This window comes from Saccoglossus kowalevskii, chromosome 15, assembly GCF_978046115.1.
Source record: "Saccoglossus kowalevskii chromosome 15, keSacKowa6.1, whole genome shotgun sequence".
Lineage (NCBI taxonomy): Eukaryota > Metazoa > Hemichordata > Enteropneusta > Harrimaniidae > Saccoglossus > Saccoglossus kowalevskii.
In genome coordinates this window covers 28,611,045-28,634,347 of record NC_140655.1, presented here as the reverse complement: position 1 = coordinate 28,634,347, position 23,303 = coordinate 28,611,045, and the positions used below count along the sequence as shown (strand labels likewise).

The following is a 23,303-nucleotide window of genomic DNA, read 5'->3' as shown; positions in this document are numbered from 1 at the left end:
ACGGGATCTGTATCGAACACGACGCGAACCGATTACCGTGACGCTTTTGGGCCACGAAAAAAAAATCGCACTTATCACTCAGAAATAGTGTTTTCTTCTTACCTAATTTTAATGTTTAACTAAATATCTAAACCCCATTAATGCCGAATAGAATCATGTTGCTTACTGAGAGTACATATGGAATATGTTCCTATTATCAATTAGTATGGACACTAATAATAACATCATTCCACTACCATGTACAATGTAGTCAAACTCATTTGCGTACAGGCTCAAAGACTGCGAATTAAAATCAAGATATATACAAAGTTTAGTGAAGCTAAACATGATAATCGCTGCAGAAATCGATTCCCGAGTAAAAAATAGTAGGTGGCTATGTCTTATTCTGTACCCTCGTATTTTTATTCAAACCTGAAATCGTTAATGTTCTGTACTCTTTTCACCACACGCGCAGCAGATATCGCGCGATTTCACACAGCGCGAGAAAGCGGCGTACGCTGCGTCTTTAGGCGTCTGTGTAGTAGACGCGCTCATCGTGGTATATTTCCTTGTTATCGTCACACAACAGAAGGATGCCCGCAGCGACGATAAAGAAAAGTGCTCCCCAAGCCACACCGTAGCACCACCCAAGCTCCCAATCACCTCGATACAGCACCACATCGCTCTGCATAAACATACTTGGAAATACAATAACGGATATCAGAAGACAAAGACCTGAAAGATGAAACAGAACGACATCAGAACGGAACGCATTTGTCATGCTAATATATTGTGTGTCAATACCTTACAATCCCGGGCCATGTGAATTGAATACATATCACAGGATCATTGAAAATCGACATAATGTTCGCTACAACTCATCACGTATGTCACTCCCATGCTTTAAAATTCATGTTTGCTATCATGATTATGTCATTATCTCTCATACAGACATTCTCTAAACCTTACCAACCATATCACTATAGCAACCTATATACGAATCATCTGAGCACGTAAGTATCGAGTATTTCTAAACATGTGATCGGAACGTGATTACAAGGTGTCACTGATTGTTTGGGTCCGTGACGTAAAACTAATTAACATTTATTCAAAGTTCACCACAACCACATAATTTCATTCATTGGTCCTACAAACAAATGCCATTTTATTTTAAAAACTAGTATGTAAGACATACATTTGCAGTTATAGTTCAAAATCAGACGTTCATCGGGAAGATGGTTCCCTAAAGTTGGTGGAGTTGGTGACATAGACAGAAATGTCATATAGCACTGAAATTATGCTGAAAACGTGGAAATATGCAAATTATGTCATCACGTAGGTTGCAAACTGACACAGAACAGTGTGTACATGTCAATAGTTCGCGGAAATAAATACTATCAAATTACAAGAATGTACTAAAGGTTTTTGTGCAATTGGGTTTCAACTTACCGCCAAAAAACAACACAATTGCCGCAACTCTGTAAAGGAGGTTCATCTTCAAGAAGTATCCCACGATTGCAATAACTATCGCAGCCACATCGCAGAGAATACATATTATAACAAGCGCCCTCACCGCTAGTAACCATGCTAGACGCGAAAAAAACGGAAAAAAAAGGTTCGTGATTTGAGGGAGATATGCGGGGATTGATTACATGTAGTTAAAAAAAAACAGCACGCTCATACACAGTTTTCGAGTCGAATTCAACGAAAGATAAATACACAAATATGAACATAACAATTACGAATTATTAAATTCAGAGAATAAACAACATGTATGTAAGTATAATGTAATTTTCGAGTTGACTATTCAAGCACATGGAATCACAATTATACATTAACAGATGAACTGTGCGGGATGTGACTAAGGATGAGTAAAAGTTCACCAGACAGCAAGCATCACACAACACAAACATAGCTACGTGATCAGTCGGGTATATAAGCAAGAACGGAATGTTCCGTGTTGAGATTCACAGACAAAATAGTTGTGTTGGCGTTGATGGGGAGAACGCATGCAGGCATGAAATGGGACAAAGGTCACGCCGCTTGCCAGCAACTCCAGAACGTTTTCTGAGCAGACGCTTGTTGTCAACAAATCCAACCCGTTTTGTTTTTATTTGAAAGAAGGGAAAACCAGAGTCCACATTCATTTGAAATGACAACTTGTTTTGAAAAAGTGCCTGAGCATATACTATATTCATGAGAAATATTTACTCACAAAAGAATTAACTTATTTCAAATTTTAGTTAGTAAAATCTCTATTAGTCATTTTTTTACAAATGTTCAAGCTATGTTCAACATAAAAATAAATTTTACTAAATACTACATCCGTGTCATTGAACCGTGACGTCATGTAAACTGTCTGTGGTTTACACTTGCATACTTCTTCATGCTTTATTGTCGCTGTAACCAATTAACTAGAAAAATGAATATTAATGAGGAAATGTTGTGTTAACAAATAATTTATAATCACAACATGTGTGAACACATCTGTCCATTCAACGATGTGTCACTGTCACAGTATTGCACAGCGGTACTGCAGAAATTAAATCATTTATTTGTCCGTGCCAACTGAAATATGTTGTGTCATGTGCCTATTTATAGTACATGCATATTCGCATCGCTATGTCGATCAATTCCCGAGACACTTAGCTGCGCATTGAACACTTTGTCACACACCAGTGGACAAGCAGTAAGCGTGTCACGAATATCAATATGATCATTGGAATGCTTGATTAAACGTCGATACATTCTAATGTAAAGCGATGGAGCTAATCGACAATGCGTACAGGTTTAAACAGTGAGTTTGATTTATCGCCACTATCCGCCCATAATGGCCGGGTCGAGTTTCAGTTTCACGGCAGATAATCACGCGAGATTGACTACCTTTATGGAAATCCACTAGCCAGGTTGTACACCGTTTTGTTTGCGAAAGTACACAACGTCCGAATAAATATGTAAATTGTATGCAAAATTGGTATAAATATGTATCTGGAACGCTCTTTGTATTAAAACAAATCATACAAAGATCTGCTTAGAAAAGTGTAGTCTGTTTAAAAACATATACATTGAGATTCAACGCCATGTACAGCTTCGTATTCGCATAGTATTGTAAATGATTGTGATTATATTTACCTACGTATATTTATAAATCGATATCTGACTGACCTATATAACCTACGTTGTACGTATTTCACCTGTATGCCGGCCAAAGGTAAACCACAAACTGACTATTTTTTATTTCATCATTATTGTATTATTGCTCACCTGATTAATGCCCAAACTTAGATATTTTAAGATTTTGTAATTTAGTTTATTGATTAAGTTACTGTTCATAAACAATGCTCCATGTTAAGATTTCACACAAGATATTTTGTAATATATGCAAATTAGATTTATTTAATTCTATTGCCACTGTAGGGATAATTTTGAAATGTTTTATAGTGTTCTCACAATGACTAAATTAATTCACTAAACTGTACTTAAAATTTAAGACTATCGGAATACAAAAGTCACCTCAATGCTGGAAATTCAGATAATACAGTAGATGGATGGGCTATATCACATGTATGTGGATATAACACTATGATAAAGACTTTTTGTTTGCCTCATTGTGAAATTCTTTCGTTTTTTAAGAGAAAAACTCTGAAAAAATGATTTTGACAAGATAATTCAGAAATATATTAAGTTTCCTATGCACCCATAATAGTTTTCAGAATTACCGATTACACAAGAATATTACAGAAAAAAATAATTTGCTATATTCTCTATATTTTTGCTTTTTATTTGTCCTTAATTATGACTGAAAGAAGCTAAATGAAATTACAAATTGTGTAGTGTGTTCAACAACTTATGTATTGGTAAATATAATTTTACTTGATAAAATTTGTGTATTTTGCTGCATAAAAACGAAAGAATTTCATAATGTCGGAAACGGAAATAGTTACAAAATGTATGGGAGATGTTAATAATGTATTGACATGTGCGCAATGTGACACTGTCATCAATTGAAAAAACATTCTAGCTTGAACGTAGATCGACATCTCCTAGCTATTGGAGAACGGCACCGTATGATGTTATGTGTATTGAAAATAAAATATAGTATTGTATACAGATATACGTTACATCTCCGGTATACACACCCTTGCCGCCGCCTGGTGGCGATTCTACGAATGCTAAGACTTGAGGTTACAGGGAATACCTAATATCCAAAATATTCAAACTTGAAACTCGTTAGAAACCCCGACCATATTTGGCTTCCGAAGTAGTGTTTGCCGGTAAGAATAGCTCGTGCACGAGTTCTTTGTAGGCCACCAGATACACTAATAGAGGTATGATTTATAGATTTAGAGGTACTTGAAACAGTATTGAAATTTCGACTGTAATCGTATAAATTTATATAGATTTCGAAACTGTCATTTTGTTTTCGAGCACATTGGCTCGTACACGATTCCTTATTGGGACACATGTGGCGTGATTATGAATTTAAAGTGTTGTCTGATGGCAAGATTAGCTAGTACACGATTTTTATAGACCAACAGTTACATATCAGAGAGATGCGATTTGTAAATGTGAACATCGGGTGTTACGTGCGTTAGGAATACCCCCGATGTTGCTTACGAGAATAATCCAACTATACTAATTTAGTATTCTTATATATATTATGTACAAAATAATGTACTACTAGTACTGTTTTCTTGTCCGCTTCGTCTCCAGATGGCCGCCACGATGGGCGATGAAATAAATTTAAGTTTCTTAGCCTACCGTTGCCCATAGTGATAAACGGAAAGCCATCAACCGCCCTTAGTGTCAGCATACTTACGTACGAGGTTATAAAATGAAGTATCGATTTCCCCCAAAGTATCATTGATTTGAAAGAATTCAGTATATAAATACAAATGGCACTTAGTGTCAAGAACACACCTAACGACCGAAACACAACAGATGGTGATGCAGGCCATGTGAATACAGTGCACGTAGAGTGAATAACGATCGTTCAACCTGGCGGTGAAGTCTGGGACTCCAAATGAAACACTACTGACGCTCATTGTTATTCGAATCCACTGATCTCTCGCAGAGGCTGCAAAACTTTCAAGAATAACTAACTTCTCTGAGAGATATATGTAATTATTCCATGCAGTGCCTTTGAGCATATTACATGCATTATTTGCGCATTTTCTCAAAACTAATTTACTTAAAGCACAACGAAAGTGTCCATTTTTCACATCGCATTATTTATTTTCGTGAAGTTTGAGTGCAAGGCAAATAAGGTCAACAAAAATAGTTGAGTGAATACATCGAATAGTTTATACTGACCGGGGATGACCTTTAGAGACAACAATCGCGCAATTGGAGGATGCTATACCTTTCGTTGGTCTGTAATAAAGATGTAAACCGACACGTAATCCACAGAACGGAACAGCATGTGAGCGGAACACTGCATTAATTTGCGACAATCTGTGCGCATGTAATACGGGAATTGAGGTGTTTGATGACTCAATAAAACGACATAATGCGATACGGATGCACGCAGGGCACATCATCACGAACATATCGAATGGTGGCCTGTATGGCCGCGGAAACAGACATAACAAACGTTACATTACACATCCGTGAGTGAATAATTGTTGAGATAATGTGACCCAATTGGCTCGAGCTTTTGACTTTTTCTGACGAACATCGATTGTAATTTTCTCCCAAATAAAGTTCTAAACATGGGTCTAATCGTAAGTATAAATATTTTTTTAACTGACCCTAAAGAGCTGCATATTAATATGCGAGATCCATGATCTGTTTTGATAATGTAGAACAACTGCACAGTATTCTGCAAAACACACATGCTAAAGTAGGCACACCGTTACAAATAAGCGATACCAATGTTCGAAACCCTGTACTAATTTTCCCGTACAGTACAATATATTTGGGTAGGAGTACTAGCACATAAAATAGTACAAATTTCACAAGCCTATATTGAGCATATTGGCACAGGGAAAGTAAAATACAAAAAAAAAAGACCGCCATTTTGTGATACCGATATCTGAATAATAAACCAAGAAAACTACACAAATTGACTCCATTTAGGAATTCCTAACGGTTAGTCTGAACGCACGACACCGTTGGAGGCGTGACCTGTTCAGCATTTGTCAACAACCAATCACAAGACTGGTTACGAACCAGTTGAACAAGGCTAACCGAGTCGTGACCTCGATGTGGTTCGTAACCAGTCTTGTGATTGGTTGTTGACAAATGCTGAACAGGCCACGCCCCCAACTGTGCCGTGCGTTCGGGCAAACCGTTAGGAATTCCTAAATGGAGTAAATTTGTGTAGTTTTCTTGATTTATTCTGCAGATATCGGTAAAATGTGGGTAGGGCTTTGGCGAAATTTGAAGAAGCAACTAATATTCTTCAACCTGGTATTTTTTTTATATTTTATTTTTCATTCTTTTCGTCTGTTTTTTCGAGTTTAAAAAATGTGAGCTGGCTGGAGCCTTCATCCCTTGTCTATTTCTTACACTAGATACCAGCCGATATCCCCACCCCCCCCCCCGCTCATAGAGACTGCGTATTACAGTTGGTTATAGTTCCTGGGCTCCCTGTGATAGGATTTCGTTGGGTTACAGTGCCACTCATACCAACGGCAATACATCTAAGTATAGATTCGGGATTTCCCTTTGGGCTGAGCTTTAAATACACGAATGGGTAAACAAATGGGATTCATGAAATTTCAGCGAGCAGGATGTGCCGCGGCGTTTGTTTACTATTTACACCTTGAACATACATACGAACTATTTATTTCGGTGACCCATCACTTCCGATAGGTAATCAAACCATGTCGGCAAAACAAGATTATTACGTAGTTCAGTAGACACGTAATGTTGACAATGCTCTGTGCCCAAATCACGGTTAAAAAACATGCTGTTGTAATGTCAGCATATATATACATGAAACTCCACGTGTTGGTATGTGCACAATAAACTCGTTTCATGACAATGTCCTCATTTATTATTCCAGACAGAGTATTTAGGCGCGGCGAGGAATTCCAAGCACGCCCACGATGACGACCACGGCACCGGAATTAAAACAAAATGATTGAAAACGCGTCATGGTCACGTGATGAGCCGAGTCGAGCAATAAAAATAACCCAACTATCTGGTACGTGATGCACTAGTGGGGTATTGTACACATCTGACGCAGTCAGCGAGAAGCATGACAATATTTGCTAACATAAATTGAAACAAAGATTGATTAATTTTATTGTTACGAAGTGTGGTATTTAATGGAAATAAATCGTATAAGTTAGCTCTATGGTCTATGCCGCATCATATCCCACACAGTGACTGATCAATGAAGGGTTTGCAGGACTATGCCTCGAGAGTGCATTAGTGTTTGACAACAGTCCCTCCACACGATGTGGAAGTACTGTGGTTTGATGAATCGCTTAGCAACTGAATCTGCGGTCGCAGCATAATTGCTGGGCAGATAGGAATTGATTAATAATATAGGACAAATATTCAAAAATTAACTTTAACAATTCTATGGTTATTTTGGGGGCACTCGCTAGGTGATCTATTTAACACACGATTATTGTTGGAGGTTTGTGTATATATTTCTGCCATATGAGAATGCCATGCCACAAACGGTGCAGACTTGCTATTCAGCTCCGTCCCTCTTTCATTAGCTGGCAACAATAATAGGACATTTGGGTGATAAAACTACTTTGCAACAGCGGGGCTCCGATAGTGCTTAAGACCTATGCACCGCGGGAACGATTTGTATGACAAATACCCCCCTCCCCCCACCAGTCAGACAACAACGCAGTCTATTGTGGTTGGAGCGAGTCGCACAAGTATGTGCCCATAGTGAGGTCATCGGATTGTTATGCCTCGACGCGTAGATGCTATTCGTTTAGTTTTTTTTTTATAAATATGCGCCCATTAAATTAGTTATATAATAGTTTTTTTTTTTCAAATACATATATAAGTTGGAATTTTCTACAATCATCGTAAAACTTAACATTAAGCAGCCGCCGTTTTCAAAATAATCCGACTCGTACGGGTGTGTTACACCATGGAGGTAAAAATACCCCCATGGTTAGACATAACCGTTGGCGTGTATTAGGATCATGCATTTCCATAATGGGCTGGCAATCTGTTTAGCTCCACGTTTCAAGCAAGGGCAGTCATTTACGCGTCTAAAGGTCATTCAATAAAATACAATGACAAAACAGGGACATTCGAATGTTTTTCATTTGCAAAGAACGGCCTGTGTTTAATATAATGACGATTACACATGTACTATACAGTACTTGATTCGCGCCTTAACGTTTTTACATAGCACTCACCTTCCTCGACGGCGTCGTAACAGTGTATTTCTGGGTCGTAGCCATACGGCGGAGGCGTGGGCTCTAATACACGAGTGCCATTATAACATTCATCCCAGAGTCCCATGTAGAATCCCCTGGCTTCCATCCAGTAATCACCGATACATGCCGCCAACAGCAACGGAAAGGCTATAATCGACGAGATAAAACCAATCAGCCGCAATGGCTTCACGACAGTGGTCGTGACTGTGGTGGTAGTAGCCATTTTGACACGAAAAGTCAGACTCAGTTAATAGAATGGCAGTTTAAATATGCAGTCCCAGTGTGAACAGTGATGGCGTTCGGCTGCGTCTATAGACTTCCCTAGATGGCGATCAACTATAATAAGAATCCGTGATGAAAAGGTGTGTACCTGTGGCAGATACCGTGGGTGGGGTAAGGTGGGTGGCGGAACTGATAACGCACAGGATCGTTAAACCACGGTTTGGGCTCTATCAATTCGATGTCGGTGACCTCCCCAACCGCGCTTATTTCGTATTCATAGTAAACAAAGCTGGCTGACAATCCGAAGGCGATTCCATTTATAAAGACAGGGTGGTCCACATACACGTCTACATTCAAACCGCTTCCGAGTCTCTGATAGCATTCGGTACACGACAAATGCATTCAATAATTATTAGTATAACATACTGGGTACAGCATTACAACGAACTCTCGCGAGGTTTTACATGACGTCCACTCATTCTCTGTGAACTAACCCCATTCAACTTGTGGCCAGCACAAAGAGTCCTACAACGCCAAGTTGAAAGACGATGTCCATTCAACCTCAAACAATAAAAGCCAACTATTCAAGGTTCAAAGTTCACAATAAACGGGCGACAAAATCAGGAATAAATTATAACGCATCACAGAAAGGAAACAAATTGTTCGATTCCAGTGTCGTTATTTAGCCGATACAATCCGTCTATCACCGCGGTAGGGCCGGTGAATTCCCGCGACAATAATCGAACTGACAGTTCAGGAAGAGGACAATATCAAATCACGATGATGAACTGCTATGGAATTCGATCTTGTGTTTCTCGAATATGTAATTTGAAAAAAAAGTGAAAGTTGCAGATATAATTTTTCAAAATCGGAAAGGAGAATTAAAGTGAACAATATATTGCATGATGAATGTTTTAACTTGATCGCGATGATCTGTTTTTACGTCCTTGAATATCATTAGATGGAGTCGATAACAACTAGTAAAGCGGCGTGAATACTGCAATGAGGTGTGTGTTAGGCAATGCTTCACAATTATAATCACAGGGAAAAATTACAAACTTGTATGTAAATCGCAAGATACCGCCTAGTTATCATTAGATACCCCATGATGCATTTCGTGTTGTGATGCTGATGATGATTTTATCCGCATTATATTTTGACCGACGACGCGCGACTTATTCTACACGATGACACCGAGATTTGCGGCCGCACACAACGGGAGTTCTTTGGAGTACTGTAAATTCTTTATTTTAGCTGGAAGTATTTTTCACTTAAAACACTTTTTGGGTGTTTTCTATGGAATTTATTTTCACTGATTTTTGATGAGTTGAAAGCAAAATATGAGACAGGTATATTCGCTGGATTTTACTTTCACTTAATCATTCCTGCAGCGAAAATAGCTTAAATTAATTCCAAGCGAAAATAAAGTATTTTACAGTTTACTGGTAAAAACGAAAGCACGCGGCTTTAATGTTTGCCACGGATGGCGTACCGTCCACCGGGTGTTAACAGACGGAATGAAATTGAGTGCGGTTGAGGAACAGTTACATTTTTACCAATGATGTAAAAAATCTCCCTCTTTTTAATTGTATATACCCTCTTCAGGACAATAATTATCTGGAAGGACATATACATTTAAATTGGACAGATACTATTAACGACCGTTGAACGCGCTGGTCCGCACCAGGAATGCTAGTGTGGATATACTGGTATTATTTTAAAACAAATATTGACCGATGTAAGCTATACAAACAATTGTACTGATAGTAAAGATTCTCTCAGCTCAAAGACATTTAAAGCGCCAGGGTCGTCGCAGCGCGTCGTATTCGATATAGCACCATGGCGACGAAATTCGAACACGAGCTGCGCGACGACTGTAGCTCTTTATACGGCTATCGCGCCCTTTTGAGTGAGTTGACGACAGTTGGGGGCTACTTTGGGTTTTACTACCAGGTTTTGCAAAACAATGTGCTCACCCAGACCGTTTTCACCCCAGAAAATTATCCGCTTACCCGTGAATGAGGACTGTTTTCAACTCTTTGTTAACTAGTAAATGTCAGATTCTAACAAAGAAGTTGCCTGATTCTAGAGAGAGGGGCCCGCTATTGAATAGAAACAAATCAGTTGGGTCAATGGAAACGAAAGTGCCATGTTGTCATTGTGCATGCTCCAAAGTCACGACCGAACTTGTTTCGAGAGATCTTTGACAAATATAGAAAACTACTATTGTTCACCGACTATGTATTGGTAGAATGTAGATATCACACAATACACACCGATTCTAGAGTGTAATGTGTTTAATCATAGACCCTCCAGTAGACTGGAGGGTCTATGGTTTAATCAGGACAATAAACAGAAAAAAATGATAATATTTAAATATCAAAGTAAATATATATGAGTGCTTCATTAATAGTAACAATCATACTCTGTGAAGGAAAAGAGTTTCTGATTGTTAATAAGTTTAAGGTCACTTGTACAAACTTTACAAACGATGGTGGGGTGTTAGCGAGATACGCCAAATGAACAACATCATTTTACAGAATACTGCACATGTCTTGTTTGCTAACATATTATTTTAGCTTATCTGTAATTAGTTCAACTGTGGTGGCTCAACTAACATACACTCGTTTCTTTTGAGTTACCTTCAAGGTAATACATAGATGTAGTTAGCTGGAACATTATAGCTTGAATATTCAAAATGCAATTTCACTGCAAATAGCCACGTCTAAGTCGTGTCGCCGAGGACCTGGGTTATAAACGGAATAAAACATGAGACAAGTCCGCTGAAATGAATTACATGTATAACAATCGTATTAATTAGCTTAAACATGCACTAGTCACAGGACGATTTTTTTTTAGTTCCAACATACAACGTATGTGCGATCAGTACTTACAATTACAGTTTGCACATACACGTTTGTTGTGACAACAGCTGAGTAAGAATCCAGCACAATGTCCTTCGGCACAACACTAAAATTCGATACATAAATAAAAAATCACCGTTTTGGTTTCACCCTTTATGGGTTATGTCAACTTCTTATTATTTATAGGAATTTGGACGCACTTTGAATATAATATTGTGTCAATTCGTGTTATGAACAGGATATTGTAGTTGAAAAATAAAATTGGCTGTTTAGCCTATTAGGAACTAATTATAGTAAAAACCAGTTGAGGAAGATAGCGCTTTTGTATTGGTATCTATTCACAATGACACAAAGACTACTTTATTTGCGTCCACTCCCTAAAAATAAGATAACCCCACCTAGAAGAGTTTCAATACTTATTATAATAACGTGCATGATCTCATTGTTAAAGATATTGTCAATTTCCCCCTCGTCCATTTTGAATAGTTTAACCAACTGGACCTTCTTGTAAGAAGGGTGCGTTATTTATGGTGCGACGGGGCCATCTCCGATTTATCCTTATAAAATGGGTTGGATTTTATTAACACTTGTCTTGTCTTTCCACGGTAAGGGTGTGTGATGTACCGTTGTGTACAAGGGGCAATTTATAGGTGTTGGTGTCGCTGAGCCTGGTCTAGCGTTACTCTGTCAAATCTTCTTTCATTCATGTCAAATGAAATATTCATTGTTATTGTTGTCGTTGTCGTAGTTGTACGATCAAAATTTTCACAAACAATTCAGCCGAATTATAAAATCTACACTCTGTTACTTTATAAGTTTCTTACCACTCAAAGTCAACTAGAATATCATGTCTCTGGTAGGCCGACCAGTCAGTACTATGATGATGACGTAAGACTATTTCGCACATCTTAAAGACAGTGACTTGGACCACATCTCCTATATCTGTATAATACTTTGTTGTTTACTATTTATTTATTTATAAATATATATTCATCCTGTATGTATCAATTAAAAGACAAACTTTTTTTTTTTAACTTTAAAGGGATAACTGGACAGTCATCAACTGATACATCGACGCCAGGTAAACCACTATACTCTGTTCACATATTTTGTGTCGCAACTTACACTGTATTGAAAGGAAAACAGAAGTCATAGTAAACGTCGAAGATACCGTGACCGCCGCGGTTAATCAGTATATTAACAATAATTTATAGTAGGGTCAATGTGGGTAACGAAAAAATATTATGATACGGGTGTTTCAGTTTTTTGGTATTGTTTAAATGATATAACCTTTATCCAGATTTCGAATAATTTTAGTGATCACAAATTGTATTTTGTTGTCTTTCGTATTACCCGAGTTACAGTTGCAACTAATTTCTTCAGATTTTAGAATTCCATACAGTCTCTGTCTCTTGTTTGTTTTTGGTGCTTTTCAATAAAGTTAAACATAAAATAATGCAAGTGTATAAATGGCGAAAACCGGGTTACTATGGTAACCAGGATTTGATAGTTTAAAATTTGGCTTAAAACATCGATGATATATATATACTTGCATAGGCGTTGCATATCTATTTAAAAAAACGAACAAACAAACAAACTTATTAAAATAGAAATGTCGCACCACCGGGCTGGACTTGAAGAGTTCTTAAACATGCTTTGTGCAGAGCATGCGCGAATAAAATGATCATTTCATTTTCAATATCATTCAGTAATATAACTTGTTTGTCTCACCATGTCGCATGACTATGTTTTTGTTCCAGTAGTCGATCAGTACTTTCTGATTGAACCAAGTGACGTCACTGTTAGATTGAACGAAGAGGCATATTTTGAGTGCGCAGTCGGCGCTAAATCGGGACAACTAACATGGGCTTTTCAGAACCTGACTGGCGACCTCGTCATCTTGAGTTTGGAGAATGCTGTTTTAGCGAACACGTCCGATATTAGCGTTGAAAGTCCGCGAGAAGGTATCGACTACAATTTGAGACTGCGTGCAGTAAATGCTGACGATGCCGGTGACTATATGTGTATAATTTCGGGGCACGGTGATGACGCTGCGACCGATCACAAAGTTTCACAGAAGGCTAAACTGACTGTAACGTGTGAGTGCATTTATTCAGTTACCGTTCGCACATGGGTCTCATACTACTAATTTGAACTCCATAAACGACATTGTTAGCGTTTGGGTAAATTTCTCCAAGAACAAGGGCTGAAAAGATCAAAATATTGTTTTAATTTGTTGAAACCACATGTATGTTATAGAATTCTGGCGTGTTAGCCGGCTCAAACTCCTACAAAATGGATGTAAATAAAACACACAGATCTGTCAGTCTTTCTACCTTCAATATTCTCAGAAATGCAGCCAGTTTGGAAGCGTCCAAATGAGAGTTGCCCAGATCCACGGGGTCATCGGTACTTGTCAATAAACAAAGCTGCACACATAAGTCTAACATGTGTCGTAATTGGAGTACGCCCTCATACATCGCGTTTCAGGAAAAAAACGCGATGAAAGAAACCCCATTGACTAACAGCAACCATGAGAACGCTGATAGGCTAACTGGTGGCATGTGACCTGTGACGTACTTCACTTGGTATGCATATTATGAAAAACTGAATTGCTAGAGTTAAGAACATCGAGTTACGGCGCCTTTATTTTAAGAAACCACGTTCACTTTTTTGTGTAAATTTACGCCCAAAATTTGACTCGATCAGTTTTCAATTAAGTGCTTACTGAAATTAAGATTACTTACTCGAACTTTGTTACGGGCAACGCAGATTTGCTTGTTCATTACACGTACATATGCACGTTATATTATCCACCATGTTTACAAACCAAACATATTACGGCTATAGAAAACAAATCAAATACACTAAACGGGAAACAAATATAACACCATTCAGATATATTGGGTATGTTTACACACCATGCTTCATGTTAGATAAAAGCAACAATATAGGGTAAGAGTTCCTTAGCGCACCTTTCTCATATTTCTACATATTTTGACACAGAATTAATATTTATTAATTATTGCGGTGTCACGTGACTGTTGCCGTACTTATTATGACTGTTGTTTTCAGTGCCAACAACAGCGAGACCTCCCACAACTACGGCGGCATGTATATTCAAGACGCCCTCTCACATATGTGAGGAATTTCCTTCACAAGAAGACTACTTTAGATCAGAATCGAGCATCAGTTTCGAAAATATCGTCTGGAACGAGGACCTCGAGGACTCGTCGTCGTGTCTGTTTAACAACGAAGCCGTGAAGGTCTCTAACATCGTAAGTTTTTTTTTTTAGTTCCGGAGACTCAGTCTGTAACGAAAAAAATAACAAAACTAACACTGGAACTGGATGTAATAAGAATTTATTTATTTTTACAATAATCTATTGCCATATACAGTACGTCTTCATTTCGTGTGTTCATCGACACACAAACAAACATAACTTAGGACCCCAAATAAATATTAGGCAACACATTTGTGTGCACCAAACCAGACAAGCAATTCAATGTTGTTTACACATATATATTCAAATATACCGCCTCACGTATTTTTACACCAATTATTAAATAACTCACTGAATTACATTAGGTACTGACTGACTACTCACCCTAAATATTACACAGTGGAGTGTCATCTGTTTCATGGGAGGGCATTTTGCTCACCTTTACAACAATGATTGTTTTTATCTAATCGGCGAGGGAAATGTTGCATACATGCACGTACACACTCCGAATAATAGGTTTAATGACGTAATTAATTCGAAGACGACACTTTCACAGATGCGATTATTTTTATTTATTTCTATAGGCCGTCGCAGTGTGACGTCACTGTGACGTCAACTAGCATGCGACTGTCTGATAACACTGATCAACATTAGCTCGCGATATGATGTTATAACGACGTTTATGAGTTGTTTTATCAACTGGGACAAATACATGTATACTCATAAACAGTAGCGAACAACGCCGTTATTTTATATTCGGGTGCGAACGACTGTTTCTTGCTTATCAGTCACTGCGCATGCGTACGCGCATAAAACGTAAACAAGTGGACGGCCTATAGCACGTTTTGTACAATATTCTCAAGCATAATACTTTCTTATCATTGATCGTCGTATTGTAAAGCTGCTTCTCTCAATGTAAGTGACCGTGACCAATATAACATATCTGTTTTGATTCGAGGGTGTACGTGGCACTAATATTAACAAGTAACAAATATGCTTTAATCCGTGCTAGGTCGTTTTAGAGTGTGCTAGGGTGCTCGCCCAGAGCGTACAATTGGTGAATATATTGATACATTATCTATGCGTTATTACTGATGATCCTGGCTTATCAAGCACACGTCAAATACAAAACAATGTTGTATTAATTATGTATTTCTCGTTTTCTATTGTTTCACGAGATGCGCACCAATGGGGAGTACCACAGATCATACGGGGCTTCATTAATTTAAGTAATTATAGAAACACAATATTTTTCCCGATGAATCACCAAAACATTGAGCGCTGACTTTAATGTCCCACTCTGCTATCCGAGACGAATTGAACATTGCATTTGATACACAATACACTGAAAAAAAATCAATACCTATTATATACTCATATTTCAATAGGCTGTTTTTTTTTCTTTTAGCTCCACGCTGTCTTCAACGCCAGTCAGGCACGAGACTATATTCCATGTATGGAGATAACAGGTTTCCGGTAAACAAATGTGTTTGAACTCTGCTGACAATTGCTTGCATTATTTAGGACAAATAATTGTGGCGCCCTCATTGATTGACACCCCCCCCCAAAAAGTAGCAGGAAATCGACATTTGACCTCTCACTTGTTTGAACTATATTACACTTCATTACGTCATGTTCACTTTATTTACTGTTACTCCGTCCTTTGTATTTTTTGAAAAATATTTCTGTGGTTGCAGACAACGGCATATTGTTCTGCGCGTGTGTCAGAATCATGCCTATCAGACCTTCCTTTTTATATCGCAAAAATTCGCATCTGACATCAGTTATTTTATATTCATCGAACGCTGTACTAATCTAGCGCCCCATATCGGTACATATCGGCAGTATTAGGATGCACAATAACCTATGAAAGGTCCTCGAACTTTTCATGATAACACAAGCACTGTCTCTCAACAATCATCTGTTCTCACGCTTTCTCTTCGCACTTTTCTTTCTCTATTACTCATAGGCTCGTACAAACTGACGGTGTAGACGACATCAAAGCCGATGTAATCATACCGGTCCTCAAATCCGGAGGTGTCAGTGAAATGGAACTTACGCACGCCTTCCAATGCGGGATTTTGAGAACGAATCTGAACTCAACTAAGGTGAACCCACAACAAGAGGCAATGTTGGATTATTATTGTGAATATCAAGGTAGATATTAGTCACATTTCTACACATAGTTATAAAATACTACAATAAGTGTTGTTAGTTTCAGCGTTAGTATATTATAATTTGTCATTCGGCGGTAGAACTAGAAACAAATCGAGTTGAAATCACGCGCGCTAATCATCAGAACGAATCTTTTGGTCTAAACACGGCCAAATACTGATATAATCAATCTTAATTTTTGCATAGCAGTAGATTTCTTAGTATGTATTGTCCTATGTAATGATTTTCATGTTCAGGGGACCCTGCCCCCGATATATGGCGGTAATTACCTGTGAGTACAGTCGTTAGAGGGCGCTATTTGTTGTTGATGTGTTGCGGTTCTTATCTTGCGAGCACTACAAATCACCGTCGGCCGTGATAACTTAACTGAATTATGGCTAATAATTGAAACATTGCAGAGGAACTAAAATAATTTATAAAGTATGGATAAGATTAATATTTGGGTGATAACAGTACTAGTGGGAAATGTGCTACCATGCCCACATTGAATACATTCATACATGTACTTGTGATGTTACAGACCCTACGACAACGCCATTACCAGTGATAACAACGCCAATCCATACGACTATTACGACAGAACCGCCACCACCGCCTCCACCGCCATGCGTTAGAACCACTGCCACTAAAGCATGTTACCGGGCACCCACGAAGAAGACCACCGTCCACCTCAGTCTAATGACTCGTACTACTTGGAAATGGAAAGACGAACTTAGAGACAGACTGGCGTGTTATTTTCACAACGTTGGTGCGAACGTCAGTCAATCGGTTAGTTACCAGTTTGTATACTCCGATATTTGCACGAACGCGTTTTTGTGAATATTTTTCAGCTATACCAATAATTAAAGGGTGGTAGTCGCCGCGTCACGCATGCGCGAGATATATGAGTCTTATCGAAATAAAGATGGCGACTTTGACTGTTTCGCAGATCAACGAGTACAAACGGAGACGTTACCAAGCTTTAATTAGGTATTTTTAGGTGATTGGAAGCTATCGAAGGAGTCACCGACGATATTAGTGCTAGTCACGCCCAGATCAAACCTCATACTTGTGATTTCCATTAGAAGAGCGCTTTGGATTGTGGGAAAATCAATGTTTATCAACACAAATGTCGCACATGCACAGCGCGACGACCACCGCCCTTTAACGCCGATTTTTCCATCTGCAGCTTGATCGCATTTTCAATAAAGATAAACTTGAGGGCGCTATCCGATGTTACTACATTGAAAGATACGAGTAAGTATAAACCCAAATTATCTACAGTGTATCCAGGCTATGATGGTGGGCCAAATTGTTTCCTCATTTTTTTTAAATCCTTCAGTAGCTGATAAATAAAATAATAAGGACTACAATAACATGTACTTGTATTTGCATCACATTAATACCAGTATCCCCATACATTACTAATAACGATGGATATGAATACTAGGTTGAATATTTCAATTACAGACTTGTATCATCATTGGATCGCCGATCCGTGCCGAGTGATAATCTCAATAACGTATCGACCGAGGCCGGTGATGCCATCGATATATTCGTACAATTTGGCGTTGAAAATAAGTATAGTGCGAACTTCACGGAAGAAGAGCTCGATATGTTCCTAAGATCGCTGCTGGAGGAGGAAATTAATAGTGGCACGGATGGAAGTGGGATCGGTATAGTCTTTTATGAAATGGAAACAGATTTCGTTGAGCCTGGTAAGTAATCGCCCGAGACACCAGAGTAAAACAACTGTTATGGAATCCCCGGTGAAATACAGGTAGAATGACAAGATTTACTGAGCGCGTGAACATTACACGATTCGAATATTCTAGTTAGATAACGCCATACACAAACACACGACTATGAACAATACGGACAAGATGGCGGGATTCATGACGTACCCTGACCATGCAACATACCACGTGATATTAAATCCGCAACAAATGATATAATGTTTCACCAGGAAAGAAGGAAGATGTGAAGTGTTTCATGATTACTGGAAAGTTAGACGACAATAGAGGAAGTCATACATTCATAAATACATGTACATACATTCATTTATTAATAAGGGAAACAACATTATCGTCCATTCTAGTGTGTATTATAATTGCGGCATTTCAGTAGCGTAACCTTCGGGTGGGGCACGAACATTCTTATCTCATATTTATATTATATTTATGTGAATGTCTTTGACTAGCCAATCCCCATGTTCTGTCTCCCTCTAGGTTCCCTAGAAGAACCAACAGAAGGAGTGGGAGGAAACGGTAAGTGTGACTATAGCTTGCAGACCTGAAATTTGTCGAAACCTCGGGGCTGCCGGGCACGTGTGGGATAGTATAGATTTTGCATGTAGGGGGTGTAGTTATATTGATTATTCCGTTCCTGAACTGGTTTATGTTCAACGCCGTATATTGTTTGCACATTGAATGTGTTTTAGCCTTTGCGAGGCATCAACAGTAATATGTGCATGAAATATACGAGGACATTTGACTCGGAATTCAATTAGTAATTTTAGAACACGCGACTGATTATACAAACATACTTATATACTCTTTTATATTTCTTACATCGTATAACTTCCTGCTCGACTTGAATCCATGATGGTGCGACAGTCTCGAAAACTATAACTATAGGGCCGTTGGTGGCGCGCATCATATGGTACCGCGAGTACCCGTAGAATATACTAGCATTATCTAAGCGATACGTAAGCACACGTACCATCTAATTTATACACGCTGTTTATTGTGGCGATCATTCTATTTTCATTATGCGGGAGAGTAAGCTGATATTTTTTTACTACATACTGTAAGTTGCGATTTTTTGTAAAGCATTGACTATAATTTAATGCAAAGCTAAAGCAAGATTCTGTCTGATTGGATACTCAGCCCGAACAGTCAGACCAATCAAAGAGCAGTTTATTTGTTGATTTTTTAAAACGATTTTCTTCTCTGTATACAAGTATCGACTAATTTGTTGATGCAAAGAGTTTGGAATTACATTAAATTAACAAACACTCAACACGCTGCCGCCTACTAAAATAAAATCTCAGATGCATGTAGATTGTTTTAGTAGATTGTCGAGAGTAACGAGTTTGGTGGATAGCATTCACGATCTTGCTGAACATTGCATTGAAATTTTAGTGTATGGGTTTATACTGAAGTAGATTTAATTTAATAAAATTAATTATCGATATTTTCGTTTTCTTTTTTAACCTAGACACTGAGAAATTAGTTATGATTATCGTTCTCTCCATGGCGGCCTTTTTCATGGTGTTGGGATCAGTTGTTGGGATGAGATTAGTTGTGCGTCGCATGACTCGAATGCCCCCGGAACTGGCGCGAAAAATACAGCAAAAGAGAGAAGAAAAGGCAGCTAGAGCGAACAGGGGATTGCGTTACGCGGAGCGCGGTGAAGATGACGGTACCTCTGACGCGAAGACAAAGGCAAACACTGAGACGGAGAAAGGTGCGAGAAAGAATACGAAAGGTGAATATGAAATGAAACAACATGGTCCTCGGAATAGTATGCAATTGGATGCTCAGATGCAATATGCACCAAATGGGTCCCACAATGTTCATAGGGATCCACAAATGCAGCACAGATCAACTGGGCCTCGCGATATGCAATTGAATCCCAGAATGCAGTATTGTCCGGCTGGACCCCGCAATATGCAAATAGACCCCCGAGTGCTGTATGGACCAATTGGATCCCGCAACATGCAAATGGAACCCAGAATGCAGTGTGTGCCAACCGGGCCTCACAATATGCAACTCAATCCAGATGATTCGCATATGGAATCAGGTTCTATGGTATGTTACTGCTCCTACTAGATTTCTATGTTTACCCCTTACTTGCGATTACAAAAGTCTTATAAGTCTATAGTGACGAGGCGTCAAAATGACGTATATGCATAAGCAATATTGTTCACATATGTTTGGTCATGAAGACTGCGTCCAGAATACAGTAAATCTCGAAAAATATATTGATGGGCAACCACAGATCAAAACAAATGAAGCCAATTTATGTCTATAGTGGCGATGCATCGGGCTGTTATTGAGATCAAGATCAAGACCGTAACTCGTTTATTTTTTCATACAGAATCCCATGTTCATGCATAACACATGCATATCTGCCGAACCTATGCAAAGCCACCCGCATGTCGACGTCTTTAGTGGAAGAGCGCCACCTACGCACACAAATGAACGGAGGCTGTCCAGAGAAGCAGGACTTACAAGCCGGAGTAAGTTTAATGTCTGAAAGTGAATACAAGTGTACATCTTGTGAAGCACGGTGAAAAATCATTTTTACCATTGTTTGTGTTCCTTTCTCTGCTCATCCGTGTTCCTTTCTCTGCCCATCTGTGTCCCTTTCTCTGCTCATCTGTGTCAATTTCTCTGCTCATCTGTGTCCCTTTCTCTGCTCATCTGCGTCTGTTTCTCTGCTCATCAGTGTTCCTTTCTCTGCTCATCTGTGTCCATTTCTCTGCTCATCTGTGTTCCTTTCTCTGCCCATCTGTGTCCTTTTCTCTGCTAATCTATGTCCCTTTCTCTGCTCATCTGTGTTCCTTTCTCTGCTCATCTGTGTCCCTTTCTCTGCTCATCTTTGTTCCTTTCTCTGCCCATCTGTGTCCTTTTCTCTGCTAATCTGTGTTTCCTTCTCTGCTAATCTATGTCCCTTTCTCTGCTCATCTGTGTTCCTTTCTCTGCTCATCTGTGTCCTTTTCTCTGCTCATCTGTGTTTCTTTCTCTGCTCATCTTTGTTCCTTTCTCTGCTCATCTGCGTCTGTTTCTCTGCTCATCTTTGTTCCTTTCTCTGCTCATCTGTGTCCTTTTTTCTGCTCATCTGTCTCTTTCTCTGCTCATCTGTGTTCCTTTCTCTGCTCATCTTTGTTCCTTTCTCTGCTCATCTGTGTCCATTTCTCTGCTCATCTGTGTCCTTTTTCTCTTCTCTTCAATGTCCCTTTGTCTCTTCATCTGTACGTACCCCTTTCTCTGCTCATCTTTGTTCCTTTCTCTGCTCATCTGTGTTCCTTTCTCTGCTCATCTTTGTTCCTTTCTCTGCTCATCTGCGTCTGTTTCTCTGCTCATCTGTGTCCCTTTCTCTGCACATCTGTGTCTCTTTCTCTTTTCATCTGTGTTCCTTTCTCCGCTCATCTGTGTTCCTTTCTCTGTCCATCTGTGTCCCTTTCTCTGTACATTTTTTCTATGTATGATTTTTACTACAAATCTCTATCCATTTCGTTGTGTCCTGTCTTCTGCTTCTATGTGACATTTTCCCTGTTCTTTCATGTCGCTGACACTGCTCCTTTATGGCCCCATCTCTGTATTTTAACTGCCCTTTGTGACCTTTTCTCTGCTTATCTGTTTTCCCTTCTACGCCCCTCTGTGCACATTACCCTGTTCCCCTGCCCTCCTTTCTCTGCACGCCATGTGCCCCTTTCCATACCCCTCTATGTCAATTTCTCTGTCTTTTCCCCCGTCTCTGTTTATCTCTGTCTCTTTCTTTGCATTTTTGTGTCATTTTTACTGCCTTTTATGCTCTTTACTCAACTTCTCTGTATCTCTTTCTCTGCATCTCCATTCCCTTCTCTGTCTTTCTATTCACGTCTCCACTTCTCTGTACCTCTTTCTTTACTTTCCTGTATTCCGCTACTTGCTTCTCTATTACTTTCTCTGCTTTTCCGTACCCTTTTACCCTTTTCTCTACTTCTCTGTATCTCTTTCTCTACTTCTCTATACCCCTTTCTCTGCTTCTCTATTCTCTTTTCTGCTTCTCGTACCCCTTCCTGTGCTTCTCTATTCACGCCTCCACTTATTTGAGCCCCTTTCTCTACTTATTTGTACCCCATTCTGTGCGTCTCTATTCCATTCTCTGCACTCTTTTCTCTGCTTCTCCATTCCCTTTCTCTGTTTCTCTGTACTCCTTTCTCTACTTTTCTGAACCCCATTCTCTTCTTCTCTATTCCCTTCTCTACTTCTCTGTATCTCTTTCTCTACTTCTCTATTCCATTCTCTGCTAAAGATGTCTCAACATATATGAAGTTTCAGTGGAACACCTGTTTAATATCAGTATGGAATAGATGCATTATAGCCTTCTTGTTGCCTTCGTCGTGTATTTTCAGGATGTCTGTTTTGGCTTGACCAGATGTAAAACCGTTGATACATTTGGAGGGGTGATGAACTTGTATGTTTTCTATGTTTCAGATATGGGTGTGGTTATGGATAACCGTAATTTGGTAAATCAAAATAACCAGCCGTCCGTGTCTTGGAGCCAATACGCAACGCGAACAGACACGCTCTATTAACCTTAAATATCAAATCGCACAGCGGTGCAACCAGCCATGTCATCGCATAGATTGACATGATGTATCCAGACGTGGAATGCCTTCGTATACTATAACAGAATATTTTATCCGGTACTTTTTATATGCAGAATTCAGAGATTACTGACGAAGAAGAGATACCTGACCTGTAAAGCACAAATGTTGACAGACCATA

General features: G+C 39.0%; 2 protein-coding genes across 2 annotated transcripts; one reads left to right on the top strand and one right to left on the bottom strand.

Annotated features, from left to right (window-relative positions):
- Positions 1–85: 85 nt before the first annotated feature.
- On the bottom strand, positions 86–8,806 carry LOC100377795 (transmembrane protein 47-like). Its single transcript, XM_002738971.4, has 3 exons — positions 8,319–8,806; positions 1,429–1,566; positions 86–714 (listed from the first exon to the last, which is right to left on the bottom strand). The coding sequence occupies exons 1-3, from the start codon at positions 8,560–8,562 to the stop codon at positions 506–508; spliced, it is 591 nt and encodes a 196-aa protein (XP_002739017.1). The 5' UTR covers positions 8,563–8,806; the 3' UTR covers positions 86–505.
- A 4,351-nt stretch (positions 8,807–13,157) lies between these two features.
- Positions 13,158–21,063, top strand: LOC102801254 (uncharacterized). The gene is made up of 10 exons (XM_078012859.2): positions 13,158–13,524; positions 14,501–14,703; positions 16,058–16,125; positions 16,619–16,806; positions 17,345–17,592; positions 17,993–18,060; positions 18,274–18,521; positions 19,032–19,070; positions 20,023–20,615; positions 20,905–21,063. The coding sequence occupies exons 1-10, from the start codon at positions 13,158–13,160 to the stop codon at positions 21,061–21,063; spliced, it is 2,181 nt and encodes a 726-aa protein (XP_077868985.2).
- The last annotated feature ends 2,240 nt before the right edge of the window (positions 21,064–23,303 follow it).